Below are 27,352 nucleotides of genomic sequence, written 5' to 3' on the forward strand. Positions count from 1 at the left end.
ACACCAACCCGCCCCCCCTGCCGTAGGAAAAGAAGAAGCCAATTAACTCGGAAAATTTTCATTCCAGCGAAGACGAAGAAGAAGAAGAAGCACAACAACAAGAAGAAAAACGAACCATCTCTATTCCAAATCCCATATTGACGATGCCCTACCAGTCTCGGACCCCTTCACCAGAGGGAGTCGCGAGTGACCTTATCTCGCCGGCAGCTGAGCCGTAAGTTGCCATTTTCCCAATATCTACAAGCTTCGTTGACTGTCGACTGACGCAAGGCAATTACAGGATGGCTCCATCTCTTAGCGATGAAGAACTTGCCGACACCGTTGCTGCGGAGGCCCCAAGCGAGCCGGCAGCCTCTCGCCCGACTCAGCGTAGCAGGGGTGGTCGTCGAGGACGCGGAGGCCGTCTTCAGGGCCAAATTAAATCGCATGGTAAATTTTTTATTTTTATTTTCCCCTCTCCCATTTCCTTCCCTCGGATACGACGCTGGTACCTAAAGCTAACAAAACCGCCATGGCTCCAGCGGCTGAGGTATCGACCAAGAATGGCGAGGCCCTGGCTTCTAAAGCTGGCGTGAGAGGAAAGCGTGGTCGACCCAGGGGCGTGGCCGAAGAGCCACCAGCCAAAAGGGTCCGTCGCAGCGAAACCGCACCTCGTAGGAGCACAAGGGTGGTGAAGCAAACGGCGGAGAAGGAGACAACTCGTGATGCGGCCAAGATCGTCAAAAAGGTACGGCCACCTATGTTTCACGGCGGATCACAGAAACCATTCTCTAAAATCCAATATTTAGGTCAAGGCTGCTGCAAAAACGCCCCCCAAGCAAGCCAAGCGTCGTGGTCGTCCTCCCAAGAGCGAGAAAGAGAAAGAGTGGGAGGTTGAATATGTTGTCGATAAGAAAATTGACTCGAAATCCCAAGAAACTTCCTACTTGGTGAAGTGGAAGAATTATCCCGAGGACTCTAACACCTGGGAGCCCGAGGCTAATCTCGGGAACTGCCAGCGAGCGATTCGCCTCTTCGAAGCACAACAGGTCTCTGGGAAGAAGAAGGGCAGGAAGTCGAGAGGCTGAGTCGATGGAGATCATGATCAATATGCTCTCTTTTCTTCTTTTTCTTTTTTTTTTTTTCATTAGTTTCATTTTTCTTTTTCTCCTACGCCGTTCGGGTTCATCTCGATGTCTGAGCTGCGAATAATATGCATGGTAAGACAGACACTCGAAGCTCTTACCCTGTTGAATTCGAAGAATACTAATAGCCGACGCATATACCTTCGTGCTTTAGTTTTCACTAGCTTTCATTATCACCGACATGGAGACGGACAAGGATTCATCATGGGCCCGGAGTTGGGTGTTTCAACAGATTTTCGTGTTGATTCGCCAGTTTAGATTCAGCACAGGCGAGTTTCCACCTTCCACGGGAAGCTCAAATCCAACTTTAAGAGGTTACCGGCTGTCTGGCTCGTGGGCTGAGCGGGCAAGGGCGGCATGCTTTTGCGGCATTGCATCGTAAAGTTGCAATGGATCAACAGAAATCAATGCAAAGTAGCGCCCAAATATTAAATTATTACGGGATTAAGCCAGATAATATACCCATCTCCATTCCAAGAGCCCATCAATTTTATTATTTGTTTTTTATTACTTCAGTCTCCTTAGTTGCAACATCTGCTCGCTATTTTGCTCTTCTCTCTTCTCCACGTCACGGCGCAAAAGCTGGAGACAAGCTCAAATCTAGCTCCAGCTCCACCCATTCACAACAAGATTTGGTCCAACACAAAAAATCTGCCGACCCAGAAACGTGTCCACTTAAACCTCGTCTCTCCACTTCCCCAAACCAGCCTCGAACGATCGCGTCCCCCAAGCTCTCCCACGCGTCCGCAACCGAAATCCTCCAAATCGAAGAGGAAAAGCTATCCCCAACGAATCTACAACCCCATCCTTATCCTCGCCCACCATGGATGTCCTCCGCACCACCCTCCAGCCCATAACCCACAACCTCCCCGCCCCCCTCCGCACCTTCGCCATCTCCCTCATCGGCCCAACGTGCTACCAAACCCTCGTCCTCGACCTTGACCTAACCGACCAAGCCTGCCTCAAGCTCGCCCTCTCCAAGGGTCTCGGCATCGGCATCGTCGCCGCCTCCTCCATCGTCAAGGTTCCCCAGATCCTCAAGCTCACCTCCTCGCGCAGCGCCGAAGGCGTCTCCTTCCTGTCTTACCTCCTCGAGACCGCCGCATACCTCATCGGCCTCGCCTATAACTTCCGCAACGGCTTCCCCTTCTCGACGTACGGAGAGACCGCCCTCATCCTTGTCCAGAATGTCGCTATTGCCGTGTTGGTGCTTCATTACTCGGGGAAGTCGGGCTTGGCGGCCGCTTTCGTAGCGGGATTAGCTGGCGCCGCTGGCGCGCTGTTTACTGAGGAGGTTCTGGATATGAAGACTTTGGGCTGGCTTCAGGCCGGCGCTGGTGCGCTCGGCGTTGCGAGCAAGGTGCCTCAGATTGTCGCCATTTGGGCTGAGGGCGGCACTGGTCAGCTCAGTGCTTTTACCGTAAGTTTTTTGAGACTTCTCAAATTCCAGATCAAACTATGCGGCCGTTTAAAAAAGAAAGAGAAGAAGGGGAATAAAGTACTTGGCTAACCGCTATCTCCTTTTCCAGGTCTTCAACTACCTCCTCGGATCCCTCACCCGCATCTTCACCACCCTCCAAGAAGTAGACGACAAGCTCATCCTCTACGGCTTCATCGCCGGCTTCGTCCTCAACGCCGTCCTCGCCGCCCAGATGCTCTTCTACTGGAACTCGCCCTCCTCCACGAAGAAGCCCCGCGTCGTCGCCGTCCCTCTGAAGCGTGAGGCCGCCGCGCCTATTGTGCCTTCGTCTTCGGCTAAGTCGACGGGTACCACGCCCAGGAAGGGTCCTACCACCAGGAGGCGGGGTTGAGCTGTGTTGCGTCCGCGTTAGTCGTCTTTGAGTTTTTAAACTGCTTTTCGCAAACTAGATTTAAGTGCCTCTCAGCTCAGTTTTTCTTTTGTTTCTACAGTCCTAATCCAAAGAAATGGTAAATTTTAATGCATGAATCATAAGGAGCCCTTTAGTTTATGGTCTTAGTGACTGAAGTGGAAATGTTTCAAATTCTAACAGATATTATACAACCCAACCTAGTCTATATGCGTGTTACAGGGCGCCCAACAAGTAGTACATGGAATAATACAAGGAAGTGAAGTCAATCAAAGAGTAAACACTCCCCTACTCACGAAGCTTCAAATGATATGTCTCCAGCTGGCTCTCTGTCAACTCCCCAGGACTCCTCGCAAAGAGATCCTCTCCCTTCATACTCTTCGGGAAAGCAATGACATCCCGAATCGAGTTCGTCCCCGTCAGCAACGCACAGAGTCGGTCGAATCCAAAAGCGAATCCAGCATGAGGCGGCGCACACCGCAGAGCGCTCAGCAACGGTTCGAAGTCGGCGATGCGCTCCTCGCTCATCCCCAGTACCTCACGCATGATGGCTTCCTGGATGTCGGCGCGGTGGATACGTCGGCTGCCGCCTCCTATCTCCGTACCGTTGAGGACTAGGTCGTATGCGTCGGCCTTGGCCTTGAGAGGGTCTGTGCGAAGGAGTTCGAAGTCTTGGGGTGTGAGGGGCGCGGTGAAGGGGTGGTGGGTGGCGGAGAAGCCGGCTGTGCCGCCTTGGCCTGGGGTGTCATCCTCCTCGGGACTGAAAAGGGGGAATTCGGTGACCCAGAGGAATTTGAATCCTTCTGGCGCTTCGATTAAGCCTTTGGCGACGGCGGCGTCGAAGATGCGCTTGCGCACTTCGCCGAGGTTAGTGGAGCCACCATAGAAGGGGCCTTTCTTCCTTGCTTGGAAAACGACGACGTCGCCAGGCTCCAGATCCCCAGGACCTAGGTCTGGAAGTAGCGGGTCTATACCCTCCGGACCTAGCGAAGAGAATCCGTCCCGGGGTTGTTGAGGATCAAAGATGAGGACTTGGGGGGTTCCATCAGGGTGATCTCGGAATTGCGTGTTCAGTCCATCCATGAACTCATGGACGAAAGCGCGGACTTCACGGACCGAGGAACCCAGGTGAAATTTCCAAGCTTCAACGGTTGAATCTTTGAGGTAGGTAATCATGCTAACGAAGTTCTCGCTAACATGTTTAGTTACATCAGAGATCTGAGTCAAAGTTAGCGCATGTTCTCAAGGCAAGGTGTGCCATGGAGAGGAACAAAGGAAGAGCAAACAAACCTGGCCGGGAATCCGAAGATCGGGCTTGTCGGAGCCGTAGAGTGTCATGCATTCATGGTAGGTAAGACGCGGGAAAGGTTCTTTGGGCAGTGCAGGGATGTTTTGCGATTCCAGTTTCTACCATAGTCAGTGACCGTTTATTCAAGGCCTGATGTTCAATGAAATTACATACCTGGATATCGGGTCTAGAGGCGTGCTGGTTCTGAACTGGGATGAAAGAGTCTCCATATTTGTAGAGAGTATGGTCCTCGCAGAGACGTTGCCACGCCTCCTTGACGATGTTCTCGATGTCAGACGTGATCTGCCGGCCATCGGCGTACGACTTTTCCATATCAAACTATCATGGACACCCGTCAGCAGATGAGATTACGGGAAATAAGCGTCCAGTTGCGACAAAATACGAACCTGCATAAACTCTGGCTGCCTATCAGCACGCAAGTCCTCGTCCCTAAAGCATACCGCAAACTGCTGGTACCCGCGAATACCTGATGCCATGAGAGCCTGCTTGTACTGCTGTGGGCTCTGCACTAGAGCGTAAGCGCGTCCCCTTGTGCGTGTGGGTACCAGGAATTCACGCGCTCCCTCGGGAGTAGACTTGAAGAGCATTGGCGTGGTGATGGCGCTGTAGTCATACTTGCTCGCCACAGAGCTAAGAGTCGACTGTAGCCATTCCCTAAACCTCAGCCTGTGCCTGAATTCGGTGTGGAAGCGCAACTGCAAGAACCTGGATTCCGGCGCGAAGTTGTCGTTCTCGGTCAGGACGATATCCTTAGGAAACGGGCTGAGGCAATCGATTGATGAGGCGACCAGCTCATACTGAGGAGGCGCATTAGGGTCGGAGACCTTGGACGGTTTCTCGACCAGCTCGCCGGTGATGGATACAGCGCTGAAAAGCGGTATCTGGCGAAGCTTCTGAAGCAATTCCTTCCCTTGAATGACGACTGGGAACTCCACGGCGGCGGATTCACGGGTGATAGAGATGAACCCGAGCTTGGAGGAGACGACTCGTTTCTTGTCCACAGACCCATTCAGCGTAACAGATTTGGTTGGCTTAGGATTTAAAAACAATTCCCTGGGAGACTCTTGAGGAATTGGGCTAAGATATGCCTTGTACTCCTCAACGAGCTGGTCCCATTGCGTCTCATTACTTGTAAGCCTCGCGGATGAGGGTGAGTAAAATCTGTGTCGTGCCGGGGTCCAGGTTCTCACGAGTGACCGCTGGATTGTGGTGACACCCCGTAAGGGGCATCGTCGAAAGGCTAAAGAAGCCATTGAAATTCAATAACGAGGGAATGGAGAGCAAGCCGACATGGCGCTGTGTAAGTGTGAAAGGAGCAATTGACTTATAAGGAGCTCTGACAAGTTTGGATGGAGTGATTTCAATATTACACGAGGAAATTCCGACCTTGGAATTGATTGAGTGGTTCGAGAAGGAGGTGGTCCAAGCTCCCCTACACGAAGGAATTTAAAACGACTTCTTGGGGAGACAGCTCAGACATCACTTCCGAAATTTAGGATCTACTTGATATAGGTTGGGATAAAGCACACAACATTATAAGAGCTCTCTATTATAATAGAGTTGACATTTATATTCTAGCTAGAACAGGATTGCACTCGAGCGTAGATATATTCCGTAAGCTGTAGCTCTGTAGCTACAAGCCACTTGCCTTTTAATGCGGCATTGGTAGCTCAATCGGCTCAGAAAGGCAAGATGAGGATGAGGCGGAAAAGGCCGTGTTTGGTCAATTGCAGCACTTGCTGTGAAAAGTAGTTCGAGAGGGGAAACAGGGGGGAAATGAGTTCTAAGTACAAAAGCCATCTAGCCATCTACCCACTAGTCAGCTCTGAGCTGCGTGACAAATCGCTTGATCCGTCAAACCATACAGCTTTTTGCCGGAGATGAAAGCAACGCGCGATGGACGAGAAATTCCCTGAATCATAGGCGGCACATCTGAACGAGTGTGCCGTGCCATGCGACTATCGAATTGGACCCGGGGCCCTGTCACTCCCACCTGCTGAAGGAAGGAATGAATGCGACGAAGAGTACTGCGCCAACCATCCCAACAAAAGAAACAAAATTCCCGAAAAGGCCTCGACTCCAAGGTAATCAGATTGCCGTTTTCTTCGCGTCCGAATGTACAAGGTAGGTTGTGTCGGACGCAGATATCATGGTGTCACTCAACCATTACAGCAGAACCACTTGAGCCCCCGAAAGGGAGAGTTCTGAAGCTCTGATTGGAGAAACCTGAAATCATCTAAAACACGAAGGCATCATCACCTGAGAGATGTTAGCATTATGCACTGCAGACGCGAATTGATTGCGATGTAGTGGAAGAGCTGCTGGGGCTACTCACATTTATTTGAAGGAGGGATATGGAGAGGAAAGAGAGAAATTTCCAAAAAAGTTTCGGACCCTGGAGGTACTTATTGGACCCGTTTCTTGGTGGGGCCTGGCCACTGTGGCGTCGGTCGCTGCTGAGATCATCATGTAGCAGCAACGGTCGGCCAAAAGTCAAATTAACCTCAAAATACTGTTGGTAGCGTCGTGGCACAAAAGTACATTCGACCTCTAAACCTGGACAGGTTCCCCGTCCTGGCTAATCAGGGGCAACATCGGCCCGGTCACCAGCCACACCAACAAAGGTTGATTACAGCGCAGCCAAATCTGTCAGCCTCATCGAGCTTGGCATTCCTCTGAACAGGGAACTGACGAGAATAGTGAGATGGCAGCCAGGGCTCCCTGACATTTCCCGCCTGCAACCCAACCCAAACTTCGTATTCACGCAACGTCAGCGGCCTGACGATAAATCTTGCCAGCACCGCATCGTCGCCACGGTCGAAGCATCCTTCGAAGGTGACCGATAGCCACATCCGAGACGCTTGCCGTGAATTACGCCTCTGGCTTTCAAACTCCGACTGCCTCCTATTATCCCCAACCCCAGGCGATAACGAAGCTCTCACACTGCCTCGCTGTCCCATGGCACCGACAAGCCCATTCACCTCCCACATCCTTAGGTCCGAGCTTTCACGATAATTGTCCATTTTGCTTCGATTCCACTACTCGGAATTTACTCCAGCGAGCATTTCCATTCGACCGCTACGCCCTTTCTTGTATACATCCGTCAAATATACTGCTCAGTTGCACTAGCCGCGACCCCGGCTGTCCACAACCATGTCGAGCTCCTTTGAAAAGTCCGTCAAGGGCGCTACTAAGATCAAGGCCGCACCGCCAAAGACGAAGTACATTGAGCATATTTTAGTGGCGACTCATTCCGGTGAGGCCGGCGTTGGAGAAGTCTTTCGCGCTCTACAATTTCGCCTCCGCGATTCGACATGGACCGTCGTCTTCAAGAGCTTGATCACCGTGCATCTGATGATCCGTGAAGGTAGACCAGACGCTACACTCGCGTACCTGGCTAAACATATCAATATTCTCGCCATCAGTTCCTTTACCGATGGTAAGATTCCCCGCGGTTGTTTGCTTTTTTCATTCCCTTCGAGACTTCTGGATCTACGTGTAACTAACAACAAACCTACAGCTCAAACCCAAGGCCGCAACATCCGTCATTATGCGCGATATCTCGCCGAACGTGCTCGAGCCTACAGAGACACGAAATGCGACTGGGTTAGGGCAAAAGAGTCACGGCTCGAGAACCTGTCGGTAGAAAAGGGCTTACTGAGGGAGACAGAAGTCGTTCAGCACCAGCTGTCTGCCCTCTTGGCGTGTGATGTATGTCGGATGGACCTTTTTGAATTCTTGCGCTGTTGCTAATGTGCTCTCGCTCTCTCCATATAGGTCATGGAGCAGGACCCGGAGAATGAAATAACAATCACAGCCTTCCGGTTGCTTGTTCTCGACCTCCTCGCTCTCTTCCAAGTCCTCAACCAGGGACTGATTAACATTCTAGGTACGCTGTTGTCGTCCTACTGCTGCGGCTTCATACATTGTTTGTGACTGACATGATCCTAGGTCACTTTTTTGAAATGTCCAAGCCCGACGCTGAGCGAGCCCTTAATGTCTACCGAAAATTCACAAAGCAGACCGATTATGTCGTCCAGTATCTCGGAGTGGCTCGTCAGTATGAGCACCATACGCGGGTCGAGGTTCCTAAGCTGAAGCACGCACCCGTCCACCTTGGTCGCCAACTGGAGGACTATCTCCGAGACCCAGACTTCGAAATCCACCGCAGACAATACATTGCTGAGCTTGACGCAAAGAAGAAGGCGGGGCGAACGGGTGGCGCTTCGGCTATTGCCCGACTCAAGCAGGCCGAGTCTAACACGTCTTCTTCCAAGCCTGCGTCAAGCACCACCAACGGATCGCAAACCGCTGCATCGAAACCCGCGCAGCCGTCGAAGGGACCCGATCAAGATCTGATCGACTTCTTCGACTCGATCGAGCAGAACCAGACCACCATGGCGGTCCAAAGCACTGCTCAACCTCAAGTCACCCAACCTCAAGTCACTGTGCAGTTCCCGACCCAGGCGCCTTTCCAAGCCCAACCCACGGGCTTTGTGGGCAACGGCACTGTTATGGCTCAACCCACTGGCTTCGGAGCCCACAACCCCTTCCAGCAACAGGCGTTCTCTGGCTTTGTCCAGCAGCAGCAGCAGCAGCCGCAGCAAGTGGCTCAACCTCAACTGCAACCAAACTTTACTGGTGCTGGCTTCGGTGGCTTCTCGCCCCAGCCAAGCTTCCAGCCCGGCAATCTTGGGACTATCCCCCAAGATGCCGTCGCTTCCTTCCAACAGGCAATGCCTACCGGCGCTCCAGGCTTGGCGGCGCCACAGACCACCAATCCTTTCCGCGCCTCCATGCTTATCAACCAACAAGTCACGTCACCCATCCAGCCCAATTCTCTCTCAACGCCGACGAGTCCGGCCTCCAACAGGCTCTCTACCAACCCCTTCGCCCTAGCTCAGCAGACCGGCGGCGCCTTTCCCATGCAGCAGGCACAGCAACCCACTGCGGCTCCTTTACAGCCCATGGCCACGGGGACGAACCCCTTCGCCAAGAACGTCCAACCAATCCAACCAATTCAGCAACAACCCCAGCAGACCGGAGCAAACCCTGGCGGCCTCGTGCCCCAGGCCACCGGCACGACCAATCCCTTCCGACAGAGTACCTTTGTCAACCACAACACCGGCATGGGCTGGCAACACAACCAGATGCCTATCGGCGGCGGTCTCGACCAGATCCAGACCATTCCCGTCTTCCCTCGCCCCGCTCAGCAGGCTCCATGGCAGCAGTAGTAGAACCCTGCGAGCCGCAGTTATGGCAGCGGAGACCGAGTTACATACTTTTTTGTTTAGTCTACTCGGCGCTTCTTTTATATTCTTCTTTCGCTAAATGATTGGGTTTCTCTCCCTCTGTTCACAGGCATGAATTCCCCTGATGTTTGTTCCCTACTTCTTTTTTTTTTTTTTTTTTTCCCTCTTTACTTTACGTCCTCCTGTTTTGGCATTATTTCTTTTCTTGGGTTTCTTTTCTCTGCTGGCTGGTTTTCATATTCGGGCGAGCGAGGCGTTCTTTGGAGGATTTGAACTTTTTCTTTATTTTTTTTCTTCTTTCCCGCGGAGGTTGAGGGGTTGGCGAGCTGCCCTGGCGCCAGGGAGGGCTGTCGAGACGGAATGGTAGATATCAGTTAGTAAAATGTTGAATGGGCTGCATAGAAACATAACAACCTTGTGTGACGAGGTCAATATCAAATTTCTTGGCGTTCCAGCACCAGAACTAGTAAATGCGGCCCCATCATACAATGGTTTTTCGATTCATCTAAGTGTCTGTGTGTCTCAAAGGTATCGTCATTAGCAAACACCTCTTTTTCCCACAACCCCTAAACGCCGCCGGAAAATGCCCTGCCTAAAAGTCACAATGGTTCTAAGGTACAAATGTGTTGTTTTTCTTCGTCTTCCTGGCTCCCTGCCTTCTCTCTCGTGTACTGTGTGTGTGTGCGCATGTCGCGCTCCATCGCATCGAACCTAAAAGACGTCATCGACCTCCATCTTTACGGAGATCTCAACCTTCACCTCAGGAGCCGGTCTTGCCTGCTCCTTCTCATCCTCAATGAACACCCCCATGCCCGAGAAGGCCTCAAACATGACGCGAGAGAGGTATTCCTCCACGGCATACCCACCAACCCTATACTCGTTATCCGAGCGCGCATTGTCCAGCCACTCGTTATGATACTCGTTCGGATCAGCAAGCGCATACCTCGAGGGCGTAAGATCGAGGCCTCCAAAGGGATCGTAGGGCAGATTATCATCGACGCGCTTCTTATCCTTGAGTCCGCGAATCGACAAGTTCGCCGCATCGTACGAAATCTGCTGCTGCTGCTTGGCCTGACCTCTCCGCTTCAACATGATCCTGTTCATAGTCTCGGCAGCGCGGCCTTCTTCTCCCCTGGCAAGACCGTTGAGCATCTCCTCCTTGAGCTTCACCTCGCGCTTCCGCTCCTCCTCGGCCTCCCTCAGGGCCTCGAGGCGTCGCTGCTTGGCGGCCTGCTCTTCGGCTTGCATGCGTTTCTTGGAAAGCTCGTCGGCTTCGCCGCGGCGCTTCTTATTCGCTTCGATCTCGGCCTTGTGCGCGGCTTCCCACTCCATCAGCTCCTTCTCGGCCTCTCTCCGCTTCTCTTCCGTGCCGTTGACGAGCGCATCCGTGAGATCTTCTACCCTCTCGAGGTAATTGTTGTAATCCTCCAGCGTCTCAAAGTCATCCTCTACCTTGTTGAACACGGCGACTACCCTCTTCCGGATATCGCACTCGCGCTCGACCGACAGGTCGTTGAACCAAGGCGTGCGGAACCCGCGCTTACGTAGCGTCTTGTAGCACCCGGCGTAGGGGCATTGGTTGGGGCCTTCGCGGAAGATTCGGTTCACGCAGTTCGTGCACATGGGGTGGTAGCAGTCCGGGTTGATGAGGAACTCGAGGTCGCGGTTGAGGTAGCGCGAGGTCTTGCACACGGGGCAGATGTCTTCGGCGGGGTTGTCGCCGGAGATGCTAGGGAGGGCCCCCGCGCGACCGACGGAGGTGGAGGCTTTACGGGACATGGAGGATGATGTGGAGGGTTCGATTTTGGTTTGTGATTTTGAGTAAGAGGTGGTGGGTGAAGGAGAGTGGCGACAGGGAAAGTGGACTTCGTCCCCGGCTGCGAAATTGCTGTCGGAGATTTAGAGAATCGGCAACATTTGGAAGATTATGTTGCCTATGCGGGTTTGGAGAGAGCCGATGTCAGAGTTGGAGCATTGTTTGTGATGCTGTGGGGAGCTGCATTAGGAAATACCTGCTAAGGGTCAAGGTTGTGAAATATGCAGGAGCAAAAGCACTTGGCGAGGCTGACAGGTGGCACAGGCCAGCCAAGAAGGCTGGGGCAACAGTGACGTGCGCCGCGCTAAGAATTCAGACTTGTGCTATTGATGCCTGCAGTGCAGTAAACTACATTGCAGCCTAGTCGCTAACTGGCGGACGATATTCGATGTTCGGGGACCGCCTGGCTAAGTAACCTGGTCACTAAATACCTTAGCACATGAGTGGGTGTCGTCTTAAATATAGCGAATGACAAATTAACCGACCTTAATTGATCCTTCGAGATGATCCAAGTAAATTTTAATGGCATTGGTGTTTGTAGAAATAGCCTTCCGACAGGATGGATATTGTCTTCTTGTTGGTACTGGAGAGGCTCGGGCTCATTAATTTGCCCTCGACGTCAGTGCCATTTTTAGAAGCGGGGCGAACTTGACCCCACCTAAGCCAGCATTTCTCAGCCTTGGAATCTTCGACCACCTTCGAAGCTCACATTCACCACTTCAAACCATTCCAGCAGCCCTGAATCAAGTCAACGAAGAGTAAAAATGGCAGACAAAGGTATGTATTTATGTACTCAGATTGCATTCCGAATGCCGAATATAGCTCGAAAACACAAATGCAAGGAACCTCCCCGACCTAGCTCATTCTAACTAACCATTTTGCCCCTCCATCCAGAGCTCACACCTGAGCAAGAAGCCGCCGCCCGTGCGAAGGAAGCTGAAGAACAGGCCGCCCTCCCCTACAAATGGACGCAAACCATCGGCGATGTAGACGTCTTCATCACCATCCCCGGCAACTTCAAGGGCAGGGACCTTAACGTCGACATCAAGAAGACGAAGCTCGTAGCTGGCATCAAGGGCCAGGACCCCGTCATCAGCGTTAGTACTTGCCCTGCTGCTACCTGCTGCCCCTCTCCCTTGTAGAGATATGGCTCTACTGAACCACGTAGGTTTAGCCATGAAACTTATCCTAACCCTTTTTCCCTGCAGGGCGACCTCCCCCACGCCGTCATCGTCGACGACTCAACCTGGACCCTCACCACAAACGCCGACGGCACCAAAACCCTCGAGATCCACCTCGACAAGGTCAACAAGATGGAGTGGTGGGCCCACGTCATCACAACGGCCCCCAAGATCGACGTGACCAAGATCACCCCGGACGATTCCAAGCTGTCGGACCTCGACGGCGAGACGCGCGCCATGGTCGAGAAGATGATGTATGATCAGAGGCAGAAGGAGCAAGGGCTACCGACGTCGGATGAGCAGAAGAAGATGGATATTTTGAAGAAGTTCCAGGAACAGCACCCCGAGATGGACTTTAGCAAGGCGAAGATTAACTAAAAACTTGAGGCGGGATGCTTGGGAGGGCGATGAGTGCGGGTAATTAAGTGTGGATTACCATCGAGGTTGTATGTTGTACTGGTCTGCGGACATCACCATGAAGCAAACTCGTGGAGTATGAGGCAACGAAGTAATGATGACAGTGAACAAAATGTATCTGAATCATGTTTAGGGTATCTACATGAGATCTGCAAGCTGCGCCCAAGTGCACAAAATGTAAAGGACGGATTAAATCGCCGAAACCACGAAGAAAAAAAGCCAAGGGTTGTGGCGTCAGAGAGTCCTTCATTCAATCTTGGAACTGCTAGTAATGCGGAGGCAGATTGAGGCTGCAACCCATCAATTGTCAGATATTGAAGCGTTCCGGTGCTGACGCAGACCTATCCCTGGTCTCACCATCCATCGGACACGAGAGAGAATCGCTATTTAGAATTAGTAGATCATGATGGTTACGAGCGCAGACGATGGACCAGACAAGAACCAGGACAAGGCTAGTAAGCAGTCGGTGGGTCTTTTTACAAGGTGTTTCTCTTTTTTACAAGACGGTATCTCGGGACAGGAACAGCAAGAACATCGCTCTCCATTGTGGTGGGCCAAAGAAAACCCGACTACATTGAGCATAATATTCTCTAACCTAGTCCTTCGACAACCGGGCTGCCCTAAACCGGCTCATCCGCCGCGGGAGTTCACCACCGTCTTCGATGGGCTCGATGGCATTCTGTTCCTCCTTGAGGAAGCCACCCTGCTTCTCGATCATCCTCCTGCGTCTGCGATGGTATTCGTCTGCAATCTCTCGCTGAGTGATTGCCTCGTCGAATTCGTCCATGTCCGCTGGCTGGGATTCTTCTCGGCGGGTAGGAGTGTCGGACCACGCGAGAGGTGTCATGATGGTTTCTTCTTGTTCTGGTTCCGGCCCTTCTGGTTTCTCAGGGGCTTCTTCCTTCTTGGGTTTCGAGGCAGCGGTCCTCATTTGCTGGAACCGCGAGGCCTTGCGTGGGCGCTCGCGCTTAGTTTCGCTCGGTGAGGGACCAGTTTGCTCGATGATGAAATCGCTAACAGGGTTTTCAACGGGAGCCTTGGGTTCCGGCTTGAGCTTCTCTTCCTTGGTTGGCCGGGCATCCTCGGTGGCGATATCAAGTTCTTCGGCAAAGCGAACGCTCTTCTTTTTTCCAAGGCGATTATCGGACTTGAGAATACCACCATTGGGCCGTTCGTTAGATGATGGTGATTTGCTAACAGAAGGGGGCTCTTTGGAGGCTTCAAGTTCTGTCCGCCTGACAACAATCTTGCCGATCCCCTCTTTGGAGTCATCATCCTCGTCTTCAACTTCAGTCTCCTGCACAAGCTGGCGCGTGAAGCGAGACTGAACACCTAGACGCTGTTCAAGATCAAGCATTCGTGCCTGGTACTTCGAGCTAACAACTCGGCGGGTGGTTCTGCCATACTTATCCTCTGTCTCCTCTTCTTCGTCTTCATCTTCGTCGTCGTCGTCATCTTCTTCGTCCGAGTAGCTGTCATTGAATGAGTCGTCATCATCAAACTCTTCATAGCGGAGGTCGGTCATGATGGCAACTACTTCACCCATGCTACCGTTCGTCTGACTCATGCTGTAATCTAACATTTGTCGCCGGAGGGCGGCGTCCTCGGCGGACTCGTCGCTGGGTATTACCGGAGCCTCCTTGCTGATCTCTTCCTGCTCACGGGCCTTATCCATAATTTTCTGGACCCGCTGTGCTGCCCGAGACATTTCTAGCTCCTTAGGCTCGATTGGTTCGATGTCGGAGACAACTTCCTTCGAGCGAACCGGTAGGGTAGCCGCAGCGTGTTGTGTGTTTCGGGGGGTGGGCGCTTTAGATGATGTGGATGTAGACGGACGATCCTTGGGTTTATCCAGTTCGTTCGCCTTCTCCGGAGAAGGCTGCTGCTCCGCAGAGACTTGCGGACCGGTGGGCTCAGAGGGCCCATCAGTCGCCGTCTCTTTCGAGGCCGACGAGCCACTCAGCCCAGCCTTTTGCAGAATTTCCTCTACCTGGGGCGCTTTGCTACCCGGCGTCCAAAGCTCGTGGGAAATCACATTATCATCCTCATCGAGCCTCTCGAAAATCTCCGTAATCGGCAATCCGTTCTCATCCGTCGCCCCGGGGTCGCTGACAACATTCGCCGCCTCCAGCTTCCTCTCCGCCTCTTCCACCTGCCTCTCCAGCGTCTTGATGTTCTTGGCGACGTACTCGATCCGGCGATCCAGAATGTTCGCCACCTGCTCCGCTGAGCGCGTCTTCGATGTAGGTCCCTGACCAAACATCTCGTCCATCTCCTTCTTGTTGACGAGCTCGCCTTCGAAGCCGCTTCGTATCCGCGCGAGGTCGGCCGCCTCCTTCGTCTTGGACACGGCGAGCACCTCCTCCTTCAGGGCCTCGTACTCGGCGTCCCATTTTCGCCAGTGTTCAAGGGCTGTTTTCAGCCTGTTTACGTTGGCCTCGAGCTGACGGATGTGCCGCTCGAGGTCGAGGAAACTGTCCATGACCGAAGCCATGTTGGAATCAGGGAGGGGAAGAAGAAAGAAGAGAAGAGAAAATTGTGGTGTCTGCAGGGATAAAATTCCGCGTCCGTGCGAACTGTTTTCAATACCTTTGTAGTAACCTCGAGAGAATACAAAGTATTGGCCGGTAAATTATCGGCTCACAGTGTCATTAGACATTCCGTTTTTGGCAGGGAGGCGTGTGCCATTTTCGGGAACCAGCCAAATACCTTCAAGCAACAATGAACTCTCCAATTACTGAGGTAGGAATGGTTCCCTTGAGAAGAACACCTAACGACACGACAGGAAGATTTAATTACAAAGTATTTTAAGTATTTTAGAGTGTTTCTGTACCGCAGCTCCATTGGCAAAGGAAACGAAGGGGAAGTAAAAAAGAAAAAGGAAGAGATAAAAAGAGATATAAAATTAAAAAGAAGAAGAAAAAGAAAAGAGGGAGCAAAAGATCAATGGATGGCCATTTTCGCTGCGGTTGGGTCCGTCCGCTCCCCCCCGCGCCGTACATTTTTGCACACCGTCCGCGGCTTATACTGAATCGGGCGCCGACAGCAGTCACTGCCGCGCTCATGAAAAATACCTCTAGCCACCAAGTCCCTCGAGAGGAATCCGTGTCCGTGATGTGCCAAGATATCCTCCAGGATGGCGGGAAGGTCGGATCATGGACTTTCTCCAACTTATCTCAACACGTCAATGTTAGGCAGAATTCAGCGTGACGAAACATTCTCCCTTGAAAATCATTGAACAAGGAGCCATTCTGAATCAAGGAGAGATCTGGCATCAAGCCGCTCTTCTGGCAAAACTCTTAGCATTGACTCCAAGAATGCCAGGAATTTTCGCCTCTCAGGACTCCCAGGCTGAAAGCTTTTGCAAAACCCGTCTAATGTACAAGGTGGGAACGGGCTTGGATTCAATGGTCGACCTGAATGGATGGCACTGAAGTTAGCGTCACGGAACATGGGGAGTTAGTGTCGATGTAATGGACATACCTTCCGAATCAAAATATTTTGACGCGAGGCGAGAGCGATGTATCAAGTCTTTCGGTACGGGTCCTAACACTGCCGATATCTGTGCAAGATGCGCCTCGGCGGTATACGGGGCATCTGGCGTTCGCCGGCCGTCAAAGAGAAGCTGGCCTTCCGCGAGTTCCCATATCTAGAGTAGAATAGTTAGCACATACTACAGGACGTGAAGGCATCATTCGTAGCAATCGATAGATTCTTGGGCACCTACAATTAGTCCTAGGTTCCAAATATCAACCTTATAGTCCCATTGAGCCCCGAGTATGACTTCTGGGGCGCGGAGTTTCTCTGGCTGGATCCACTCAGTCAAGTGTTTGTCATGCCAACTCGCTAACGTTGTCTTTAGTGTGTTTCTCTCATGTGGAATATAAAATCATCTAAAAGGAAGAGAGTGGATACCTGTGCCGAAGTCACACAGCTTCACACCGAGGTTTTGAGCTTGCGTTAAGTCCTCTTCCGCAGAGGTTATTTGCTCAGATTTCATATAGAAATCGTTTGGTGGGGCACAGGGTGCGTTAATGGGCTTGAACACTTCAGACGGGGCTTTCTCAAACATTTCGTCTAGTTCTGGTGTCTCTAGTAGGACATTCTGTGGCTTGATATCTGCATAGTTCAGTACTTAAGTCTTCTCTGAAAATCTCTTGCTGGTATGGTTACAAACCTGTATGGATAACTTGGCAGGTATCGTGTAGGAAGGTGAGCGCGAGAAGAAGCTGTTTCGTTATTCTCTTCAGGAGAGGATGTGGAATCCTGTATCCCGGAAAGAGACGGCGGTAGTGTGACATATCCGGTCCCATAGCCTTGAAGACCAGACAGGCGTGGGTTCCATTAGGTCCTTGTATCCTGAACTGGTCAAGGAGGCGAGGGATATGGGTTGGCCCATAGGACCTAGACTTGAGGGTTTTGGTGCATTCGTTGATATGTGTCAAAATCTCAAGCTCAAAGATATCTTTGGATGCCCCGAAACAGTCGGCTGTGAGGATTTTGAGGGCAACATGTTTGTTTTCTCTACTTGGTTGTCAGCACTAGATCAGGATTTTTAAGGACATATATGCTAGTGCTAACTTTATGTCATGAGCTAACCAGACAGTGGAATACTGGCCATATCCAAGCTTGCTGACAATGAGATATCTATTCTTAAGTACATCCTGCAAACGGACAGGGTGATAGCCGCCGGGACAGTAGCGCGTAATATTTTCCTCAGAAAATGATAAGGTGTTGTTTGGGGCGACTCTAGACATGCTGCCCTGTCCAAACATCGCGTGAACGCGCCGTGGACGAGCTTTAAGGATTCCCGGCAACCGGGACGTCATTTTGGCCGAGAACATTTCCAAAATTGTCTGAGAGTTGGATAAGCAATAGAATGCCATCCATCATCTCCTTACGACGGCGGTCGCTAACACCCTGCCCCCGAATCGACGCGATGCCGCCCCGTCACCGGATCTGAATCCCAGCTAGTTGGAGCTTGAGCTTCTAATGTATTCTACCATTGAGGTAGCTGTTGACATAGCAAGTTCTGAGTTCGCCAAGGAGTATTCCCCTTCTTTGATACGGTCACGATGTCTGTCTGTACTTAGCTGAAGTTGCTCGCCCTCACCGTCGACATTTTGATCTTCCGTGTAAGTAAGTGGCTGAGTTAGGCGAGCTATCCTGGCTTCATATATCCTGAGGTGGCTGTCTCGGATCTGCACTACATACAGCGCATCTTGTGCGAAGAACCAAGTTTCCAAGATAGGTGGGGCTTTAGCTGCGGCGGTCACATATCGACTGCAGTTCAATCGCTGACCGTAGCATTGGCTTCGGTGATATGTAGAGAAAGGGGTAAGAAAAGCGAAACTTCACGTCTGTAAAACAGGTTCCAACTTCCAACATATTTCCTGGTAAATTATCGGCTGATAGATTACTAAGAGCGGAACCGTGCCCGGTGCCTCACTACCTCCGTGTTGAGCGGCCCGAAAATCCCATCCGGGGCAGGCAAACAAGCAGGTACTTGTACATGCAAAGGTACTTGACGAAGGAAAGGGAACCTCAGCCACCCGGTGCTTCGTCTTTCCGCACCTCGAGTTACTTTGATCCAACTTCAAGGGTTCCCGCGCTTACTCTTGGATTCATATTCAAAACTAGTCAACATCACACATCTCTCGCATCCTCTCTGCCTGTCAGCCCCGAGAGATTTACGCAAGAGCAGTCATCTGATCAAATGACCCTGGACAGTCCAGCCTACGATTCCGCCTTTTCATCCTGTACAGCTTATCACTTTGAGCTAGTTTGATCCTTAATCTTCTCCCATGCATGTAGAACCTCCCCAAATTGCCGGGATATCAAGATGTTCCACCAGTTGAGATACGTCCTGAGCACACCAACCCCACGCATCCGATACCAGGCTCGGGGAAACAACAGAAACATGGCTCACCTACCCCTACACGTTTCCCAATGATATACGCAAGCAATGTAACTTCGGAAGCGGGATACGGACAGGAAGTGCTCGGCATATAGGCAACTCGAGATGTGGTATTGATGTCTAGAATAGCGTGTCTCCTCCGTCCACCTAAAAATATATCCAAACGAAGTTTCCAAGTAACGTATGTGTTTGCTCCCGGAGTACCCGACCAAGATAGTTTCCCGTCCCTATCTCCCTTCGGGTCCACCGTTTCTAGAGCCTGGACTTTATTCCTGGTGTGCACGATCGAGCGAGATACAAGGCCTCGGGAAGTGGCTGTGGTATATTGAGAATGTTTGGGGCCCCGCAAAAGGCTGTAACCAACAAATGAAAAGGTCATGATGCCATGAAAAAAAAAATATAAAAGACGAAAAAAAAAGAAGAAGGTAAAGTTTTCAAAAATGGACATGAAGCGAAAATAGTAAGATAAAGATGCAAGGACAACCCCTCTTCTATTCGTGGAGGGTGGGGAGGGGTTATGTGTCGGTATAAATGACGGAAGACAAAAGAAGGGATCGAAAAAAGGCGAATATAATCGAAAAGAGGGAGAAGGAACGGGTGAGGGCATGGTGGGGATGTGGATGTATCCCGCGAGACATTTCTCTAGAAGACCCATGTGAATGACTCCTTGACCTCAAAGGTAGCGGTATGCCTAGCATTTAGCGGGTCAGTACAGGATCCGATGGACAGCCGCGGAAATAATCAGGAGATGGGGAATCACATACCGAATGTCTGCAGAAGAAGCGCCAATGAGGACCTTGAACGTTCCCTCCTCGGCGATCCAAGCGTTGAGAGAGGTATCGTAGTATCCAACAGCATGCTTGTCGAGACTGATTCGGATATGGCGGGTTTCTCCGGCAGGAAGAGCAACCTTTTCGAAGGCAACAAGTTCCTTCTCTGGTCGGGGAAGTCGGGACCTATCGTCGCTAACATAAACTTGGATAATCTCCGCGCCATCGACAGTGCCCGTGTTGCTAATTCCCATGATGATGTCGATAGTTCCATCTTCCGTGAGAACACGCTGCTTGAGTTCGGGTCGGCCGTACTCGAAAGTCGTGTACGAAAGACCGTGTCCGAAGGGAAAGAGTGGCTGGATCTTGACTCTCTCGTAGTGCCTGTAGCCGACGAAAATACCTTCACCATATACAACCTTGAGGTTCTCCCCAGGCCAGGTGTGATAAGCAGGTGTATCCTCGATCCGCTTAGGGAAAGTGCACTAAGACAAGTTAGTTAGCGAGGGCTGTGCGGATGGAAAGCAGCTGGAGGAGAAGAGAATGTAATCCTGTTCACTTACAGGAAGCTTTCCACTCGGATTCTGGATACCAAAGAGAACGTCAGCAAGAGCATTTCCTGCCTCCTGGCCTTGGTACCAGCCCTGGATAATGGCAGGGACTCTATCAGCCCAGGGCATGGTAACAGGAGTTCCAGACTGGTTAACTACGACAGTCCTGGGATTTGCAGCGACGACTGCTTCGATAAGTCGATCTTGAGTGCCATCAACAGGGAGATCCATAGTCTGCCTATCGTAACCTTCGGACTCCCACTCAGCGTCGAGACCGACAATGACGACAGCAACATCGGCGGCCTTTGCGGCATTAACGGCTTCTTGGATATAGTCGACCTGATCCTGTTCCTTGAATCCGACGCGGCAGCCGCCATACTTGTGAGTAATGCCGAACTGCTTCTGCTTAGAGATGGGTCGAAGTTCATTCGTCATCTCGACCTTGAGCTCAACAGGTCGACCAGCTTCCATATCCACCTCGACCAAGTAATCGATGGAGCCGTCAAACATAGCCTCACCCTCTTCAGTCCAATCCCAGAGATCCAGTTCGAGCTTTCCGTTAACATACAACCTGCCAGGCCCTACGCTCATGAAGCTGATTGTGTGCCGTCCAGTATTGGTGGGGGTAAGGTAGGTAGTGGCGATAGCAGACCACTCGGGGCCGACCTGGCTCAAAGGGGCGGAATCCCAGAGGAACAAGTCGGTGTTGGTCCTTCTTTGAGTTACAACGGGCTCGCCTTCAAATTTGTCGCCCCTATACCAGTCGATGTTCACACCAGGTTGACCTGACTTTTCAGTGCAGAAAGGAGAAGCGACGGGGAGCCACTTGTAGATGTGGCAGCCCTGTGCGAAGATGACTTCCTTCTTCGACGCCTTCTTGATGCAGTCGAGAGGAATGGTGTTGTAATAAGGGTTAAGGCTCGCGCTACCACCACCGCCAGCAATCGCTCGGTTGGCGTTGGGGCCAATAACAGCAACCTTGGTGGTGTTGGGGTTGATAGGCAATACGGCTCCTTGGTTCTTTAGAAGGGTCAGGCCCTCAGCCCCAGCAGTCCGAATGAGCCGTCTCGTCTCGGGTCGGTCATCTTCTCGTTCGGGTTCCTCGGGGGACATATCCTCTCCCTTGAGACGCTCGACCAAGGTAAGGACATTCTCTGCTGCACGGTCAATATCTTCTTGTGCCAGCCGGCCCCTTTTGAGGGCGTCAATGAGTTTCTCGAATCTCCACTTCGGCGAGTATGGGAATTCGATATCACATCCGGCCTTGAGGGACTCAGCCGTAGAATTCATGCCAGCCCAGTCGGAGATGACAGCACTGTAGAGGGTGTTAGTCAATCTTCTTCACATGAGGGATGATTAGCTCCTGAAACCTACCCATCATACCCCCACTCGCCGCGAAGGATATCCTTCAGAGTATGATCATTCATATCGGCGTGTACGCCGTTGACAAGGTTGTAGGAGGACATAATAGCCCACGGGTTCGCCTCTCGAACGGTAATCTCGAATGGGCGAAGGTAGATCTCGCGAAGGGGCCGTTCGGCTACAACCGAGTCGATGGTCAATCGGTGCGTCTCCTGCTCATTGGCGACGAAATCTGCATGGTGTTAGCGAGCCCGAGGAGAAGTGTGCAGCTCGGGTTGTGAGGACCCACGCTTAACAGTTGCCGAAACACCCTTCTCCTGAAGACCACGGACGTACTGAGCAGACAGCTTTCCAGTGAGAAGTGGATCTTCGGAAAAGGATTCAAAGTTGCGACCTCCTAGGGGGTGTCGGTGCATGCAGATAGTCGGGGCAAGGAGCATGTTGGCCGATCTTGCCTTCACCTCGTCAGCAAGGTGGTGGCCAACCTCTCGAAGCAGACCCTTATTCCAGGTCGCCGCGAGGGAGACGCCGCAGGGGAACAGAGCAGCCTGGTGTTCCAGGGTTAGCGTCGGGCGGCGGGCTAGAGAACTCTCAACTACAATTCATGCAAGTAATGAGGAAACTCACCTTAGTTCCGCCGACAAAGATGCCTCCACGCGCACCATTAGGACCATCAGTCGTCTTGATCGCCGGAATTTTCTTGTCCGGGATAGACTTGGTTCGCCAGAAATCGGCCGCGGTGAGGAGGGAGACCTATTTTTGAGGAAGTTAGTACGTAGGCATTACCTCGTGGCTGCAGAAGAGCAGAGGGAGTATATGACTTATACCTTCTCTTCGAGAGTCAACTGGGACAGCTTTTTCCTAGCGGAAAGTCTCGTATCCGTGAGAATTTGAGCCTTATGCTGGGGGCTACATGGTGGAGAGAACTCGGTATCTGGCGTCGAGTTGGCCATGTCGCTTTCCATCGGAGACAGGTTTGAGTCCGAGTCGTGATCCTCGTTACGGAAATCCAAGGAACCCATTTTTCCCCCTGTACCTTTCCGACTTTTTATTTGGTGAGAACGACGGAGGAAACTGAATGAGAGCCAGATGAGAAATCTGGGGTGTGAGGGGATCGAACTGGTTTCGGCAATGAAGCGAGTGTGCTCCGGGAAAGGCAGTGTAAGTCCGTCTCCGAGATACGTGATGTGGTGGTGTAATCGCCGTTGGGAATTCTGAGAATAATGATAGGACGAAGCGTACTTGAAGCTCTGCAAGACCCTTACGTAGAAGAGTTAAAAGATGTCAAAGCTTTGCAAGCTACCCGACAACTCTACCTTGTAGTTTTAAATATCACCCACCGAGAGTCGAAGACCTGAAACGATCACTGATCTGAGAAGTGCGGAAATGGACTAACGGGCTATATGGGAGAATAGATGTAATCTATATAAGCCTTAAACAAGTGCGGGAAGGACTGGACCATGAACAGATAGCAATCGGGCTACCGATATTTACCCGCAAATGAAGGGCCTGTAGCGTTGGGCCGGCCTTGGTTATCGACGGAGAGAGACAATTCGAAATGCAGGCAAACGGGAAGACGGTAGGGTTATGGATTGGGGGTGGCTGGCGGTGGTAGCGGTAGCAGCCGTTGTCGACTGAGAGGAGTCGAGAAAGAGAAGGTAGGCCGCAGCCTAGATAAGGGAGAAGCAGTCAAGCAAGAGAGTAGGTATGAGGTGGTACCTTTGAGCCCAGGGTAAGGTGGATGATTGGGGGCCTGGCCAACGTATGGAGGAACACAATGTACCCAGAAAAAGATGAGCCTGCGCATGCGGCACGATCGTGGACTTAAATACCAGACTAAGAAAGTACTAGGAGTTGTGAGTTGTGTACCAGTTGTGTATGAATAAAATCGACGTGGGTACACTACGTACATGTAGTACGAAAGGTATCCATCCAGTGGAAGTGGAATGGTGCCTTCCGGTAAACGGTTGTACTTCGTCCAGCCGTAATTGGAGGCCGTCTGGACGGTGGTCTTTCCGTCTCCTCGGCTGTATCCCACTTATACTTGTATATATGGACCAGGGATCGGGCAGGAGATTAAATAGAGCGTGTGTGGGAGGCATGGGGTACGAGGGCCATGTTCGTGGGTGTATAGATATACGCCAGGTCCTTGGCATAGCGGCAGGTCACGGACCATGGCCTTTGCAGACAATAGCTTTCATCTGGATGGGGCTTGCATTGCATCAGCGGCAGGTTGACTTGACGATGCAGGCATGTACGTGTAGACGCCGTATCGAGGTGCTGCGGTGGAGGCTGTTACGACGCTGTTGTTTGGGGGCACGCTGGTGCGACTTGAGGTTTGCGACTAGTGTAGAACTAGATGTTAATGAAAGGTTTGATGGGTTCCTTGATTTTCTTTTTTTCTCTTCATTTTTTTCTTCTTCTCCGCACAATATTCCTCTCCTTCTTTCTCTGCCTTCTAACCGAGAAAACTCGCCCGTATATTCGATAGAGCAGAGAAACTTCCCACTTAGGAGAAAAAAAAAAGGCCACATCACCGCTGGGTCTTTGGAAAGGAAGTTTGATGTACGGCGGATGATGTGCACTGGGAAGTGGAATTGGAGCGCCCGAGAATCGATGGTGCGGGCACGCAACCAGTTCCGATGCAGGGGCTGCAATTGACACTTGGACAAATATGTGGCGCGGAAAAGCGCCAAGGGCACTTGATCAGGGACGTACTCTATAGAACTGGAATGATGACACTTCTGGCCACGGAGCTTGAACGAACGAGGCGATAGAGGCGAGCAATTTTGTGGCTCACCGCAGGAGCAGAAGAAAAGAGTGTAGTGGAGGGTGCGGTGGAAACCTTAAATGAGGGCCTGCATGCGCAAATACTCGAAATCGCGGTAGGGATCAATTGAAGTTCAATGTTGCTTTGTGGCTATCGTCCCCATGCTCATACACCTGATCAGTCAGGGTCTTGTTATGCGGACGCCCCAAAAAGGGGGACCGGGAAAGCATCACTGTCTGTAAGGAGAAAGACGAGCATTGAGATGACAGCACGACGCGTTCGGTCCAAGACGCAATCAAACAGGAGGGAGGAATGCCGGAGAGCCGCCGAAGATGTGGTGAGTGGGGACACTCAACGTCGTTAGCTGTGTCACTTGACTTTTCTCCATTCAATGAGCGACTTGCTCAATCTGGGAAATAGCCATGTCGGTAGGAACGGTCCGTCTCGGCGGACGTCCGATGTTCCAGTTTCGTGCTTAGTCAGGCTCCATCTTCCATTCCGGGCAGGTCCGCGGTCCAAATACTGTCTTCGCTCATCGCCTGCCTGGTTTGTGATGTGTGGTGTGTAGTATGTGGTGTGTGCTTCGGTATAGAGGTAAGCAGGTATCAATTGATCAATGACAAGAAGTTTAACAGATTCAACATATTTTGGGGTTGCGAACTCGTCGGAAGAGATCTGAGAGGTCTGCGGCAGTCTGTGAGAGTCTGCAAGCGACGCATTGTGGGAGGCATTTCCTTTGATCAGCGTAGCTCATACTAAACTACGTCGCACCTGCTCCAATCGAGGAAGCTGTCAATCGATGTTACCTTTGACCCATCATCGGTGGGGGTAAGGCAGGACCTTAGTTGGGGGGACTGCAAGGCGGGAAGGATGTGGACGTGTATGGCTCATCAAAGTATAAGGTCGAGGTTCCTGGGAGAAGCTAGACTTTAGGGAAGGAAAGGCTGATTGATGCCTACCGAGCAGGGATGTCGCCCCGACTTCTCGAATGGAATATAACAACTATGGTGCTGCTATCTTGAGGAGGGTGGGAATACCCACGTGTTAACAATTAAATGATATTGAGTGCATCATAAGCCTGGTCCCACCTGTGTCGACTGCCCTTATACGGATTATCTGACAGAGCTGATCGCAGCAATGATCTCGAATGGCAAGGTATTACCTCCGGCATCGATTGGCGCTGTACATTACCGCCTCCCTGCATATGCCATCTCGATTTTTCTGGCATTCTCCGAAGAGCCCAGGAGCTGTTCTCAAGGACTTCGTGGTTTCTAAACTCTGTAACTCCAAGTCAAGGCAAGAGCCTCGGTTCCCCACAACTACAACTGATTGGTTCCGCCGATGGAGAATTGTTGGTAGGAACCAGAGAATGCGTGCAGACGGAGGACAGAACAAAAAAATGTCCGCGAAACACTACGACCTTAGTGCGGTCGACAAAACATGGATCTGGGCCCAAGAAGTTCATGAGGGGGAGTAACTGAAAAGCTTTGAAACCCATCCATCAATCTCGACAGGGCCCCGAGGTAGCATCCCCAGCCAAGAACAGACGACCCATGCGTAAATCTTCGTGCGAGCCTGCGTCGTGTCTCTCGGGTTGATATGGAATTGGAAAAATAAAAAAGAAGAGAAAAAGAAAGTCAAGAAATGGTTTGTGAGCCTTTGCTTTGTGCTCAATCGCAACAATGAAATTTTTTGTGGCGAATCAATACTTTGGCTCACCTGGCCGAATGCCGTTGGACCGAGACCCCGTTCAAGTACTCCTTGCTTTTTTTTATCGTATCAATGATTATCGTAGGGGACTACTTCATAGCTTCGAAGTGGACACAATAGAACACGAGGCAGTCAGCTGGCGCCATGTCAAACGGGCTTGTGTCTAAACTTATCGATCGGGCACGTTAGGATTTCGTCTTACTCTTCTAAAACTTTTCCTTTCGATGCAAAGGACGCGGCCCTTCCTTTTTCTACGGAGTAATCTGCTCTCCTCAAGGTTGGGATGCAGAACGGAAGAACGTGCTCAGAACATCGGCTGCCGCTGCGCGAGACACCACTTCTTGATACCTCAGGATATTGGGTACTTCCCGGTACTGAGATCACACACTGTTCTGCTGCATGCTTGGATTGGGGTTTCCATGTGGGGAGCATGGGTGGCAAGCCCTCCTTCCCCAGTTCCAGGGTGACCCTGGATCCACGGGGCGGGTATCCCACGAGGTACTTCCCCAGTAGATTGCCTCTCTAACGGCTCCCCGGGCCGCAGCTCCCCCTCTATTCCTGTTCCTGACCACCCAGGCACTTAATGTAGATGATATGGCAAGTCAAAATAAATATGTATACTTGATTCCGGACCAGCCGAGGACAACACAAGAATATCATTTATACACAGACGGATGGTGTAGCCGTACATTTTACGTTGTCGTCTGCCAGAGTCGCAAGAGTCTCCTGGTTCAATGTCGTAATTTAACACAAGAAGGGTCAAATGTCTTCTGGAACAATGCACAGTCCCGACAATGCCCAGAGATGGAATGACGACTCCGGGTTCTCGTAGGGGGTATATTGCTCTCTCAAGGAATGAGATAATGTCCGTCAGAAATGCTGCCATAATCTACCAAAGTTGGTTACGTTTTCCTCGCACCCATATCCCTGACCCTATGAAGAGAGCAATGGGATGGAAGGGCGCCGGCCGCGCTGTCATTCCAACTACTTCGTAGACGGTACCGAGGTAGTAACGGTACCACTTGACCATCGGGGAATCTCCGTTCCGTGGACAATAATTTTGCCGTCCGTTACTCCGCATAAGGAGACGGAAGATGCACAACGCACCAAGCACGAAAGCCCGTTTTCAATGTTCACTGCAACTGAGCTCTGTAATCGACGCTGTCCCCAAGTACACTTTAGTCGTCTAATAATGGCCCATAGACCACGTTGCCGAGCGCAATTATTCACTAGTAGCTAGGGGTATCTGCCTCCAAAGCATGGTAGGAGCCTAGGCGGAATATTCCGTGCTCTCACAGTCGACGGCGGGAGAGAAAAAGTAAGGCCGATAGGGACAGCAGGGCA

At 51.6% G+C, this 27,352-nt stretch overlaps 6 protein-coding genes and 2 pseudogenes across 6 annotated transcripts; 4 read left to right on the plus strand and 4 right to left on the minus strand.

The window, feature by feature from the left end:
• Positions 1–143: 143 nt before the first annotated feature.
• Positions 144–1,067, plus strand: SAPIO_CDS5609 (Histone acetyltransferase; the record flags this gene model as incomplete). Its single annotated transcript, XM_016787905.1, has 4 exons — positions 144–214; positions 281–429; positions 522–727; positions 789–1,067. 4 exons carry the CDS (start codon positions 144–146, stop codon positions 1,065–1,067), a joined length of 705 nt encoding a protein of 234 aa, XP_016642220.1.
• An 880-nt stretch (positions 1,068–1,947) lies between these two features.
• On the plus strand, positions 1,948–2,935 carry SAPIO_CDS5610 (Polyketide synthase; the record flags this gene model as incomplete). Its single annotated transcript, XM_016787906.1, has 2 exons — positions 1,948–2,544; positions 2,654–2,935. The coding sequence occupies 2 exons, from the start codon at positions 1,948–1,950 to the stop codon at positions 2,933–2,935; spliced, it is 879 nt and encodes a 292-aa protein (XP_016642221.1).
• A 306-nt stretch (positions 2,936–3,241) lies between these two features.
• Positions 3,242–5,492, minus strand: SAPIO_CDS5611 (Aspartyl-tRNA synthetase; the record flags this gene model as incomplete). Its single annotated transcript, XM_016787907.1, has 5 exons — positions 3,242–4,171; positions 4,244–4,360; positions 4,416–4,580; positions 4,649–5,315; positions 5,392–5,492. 5 exons carry the CDS (start codon positions 5,490–5,492, stop codon positions 3,242–3,244), a joined length of 1,980 nt encoding a protein of 659 aa, XP_016642222.1.
• Positions 5,493–7,415: 1,923 nt separating this feature from the next.
• SAPIO_CDS5612 (Uncharacterized protein) lies at positions 7,416–9,496 on the plus strand (the record flags this gene model as incomplete). Its single annotated transcript, XM_016787908.1, has 4 exons — positions 7,416–7,701; positions 7,783–7,973; positions 8,040–8,151; positions 8,214–9,496. 4 exons carry the CDS (start codon positions 7,416–7,418, stop codon positions 9,494–9,496), a joined length of 1,872 nt encoding a protein of 623 aa, XP_016642223.1.
• A 729-nt stretch (positions 9,497–10,225) lies between these two features.
• SAPIO_CDS5613 lies at positions 10,226–11,293 on the minus strand (annotated as a pseudogene; the record flags this gene model as incomplete).
• An 801-nt stretch (positions 11,294–12,094) lies between these two features.
• Positions 12,095–12,889, plus strand: SAPIO_CDS5614 (uncharacterized protein; the record flags this gene model as incomplete). Its single annotated transcript, XM_016787909.1, has 3 exons — positions 12,095–12,107; positions 12,225–12,427; positions 12,539–12,889. 3 exons carry the CDS (start codon positions 12,095–12,097, stop codon positions 12,887–12,889), a joined length of 567 nt encoding a protein of 188 aa, XP_016642224.1.
• Positions 12,890–13,523: 634 nt separating this feature from the next.
• On the minus strand, positions 13,524–15,422 carry SAPIO_CDS5615 (annotated as a pseudogene; the record flags this gene model as incomplete).
• Positions 15,423–19,487: 4,065 nt separating this feature from the next.
• On the minus strand, positions 19,488–22,550 carry SAPIO_CDS5616 (putative beta-glucosidase J; the record flags this gene model as incomplete). The annotated part of the gene is made up of 7 exons (XM_016787910.1): positions 19,488–19,536; positions 19,610–20,100; positions 20,179–21,481; positions 21,550–21,760; positions 21,818–22,076; positions 22,156–22,281; positions 22,356–22,550. The coding sequence occupies 7 exons, from the start codon at positions 22,548–22,550 to the stop codon at positions 19,488–19,490; spliced, it is 2,634 nt and encodes an 877-aa protein (XP_016642225.1).
• Positions 22,551–27,352: the final 4,802 nt, after the last annotated feature.

The sequence above is a fragment of the Scedosporium apiospermum genome, assembly GCF_000732125.1.
Source record: "Scedosporium apiospermum strain IHEM 14462 chromosome Unknown SEQ_SAPIO_0099, whole genome shotgun sequence".
NCBI lineage: Eukaryota > Fungi > Ascomycota > Sordariomycetes > Microascales > Microascaceae > Scedosporium > Scedosporium apiospermum.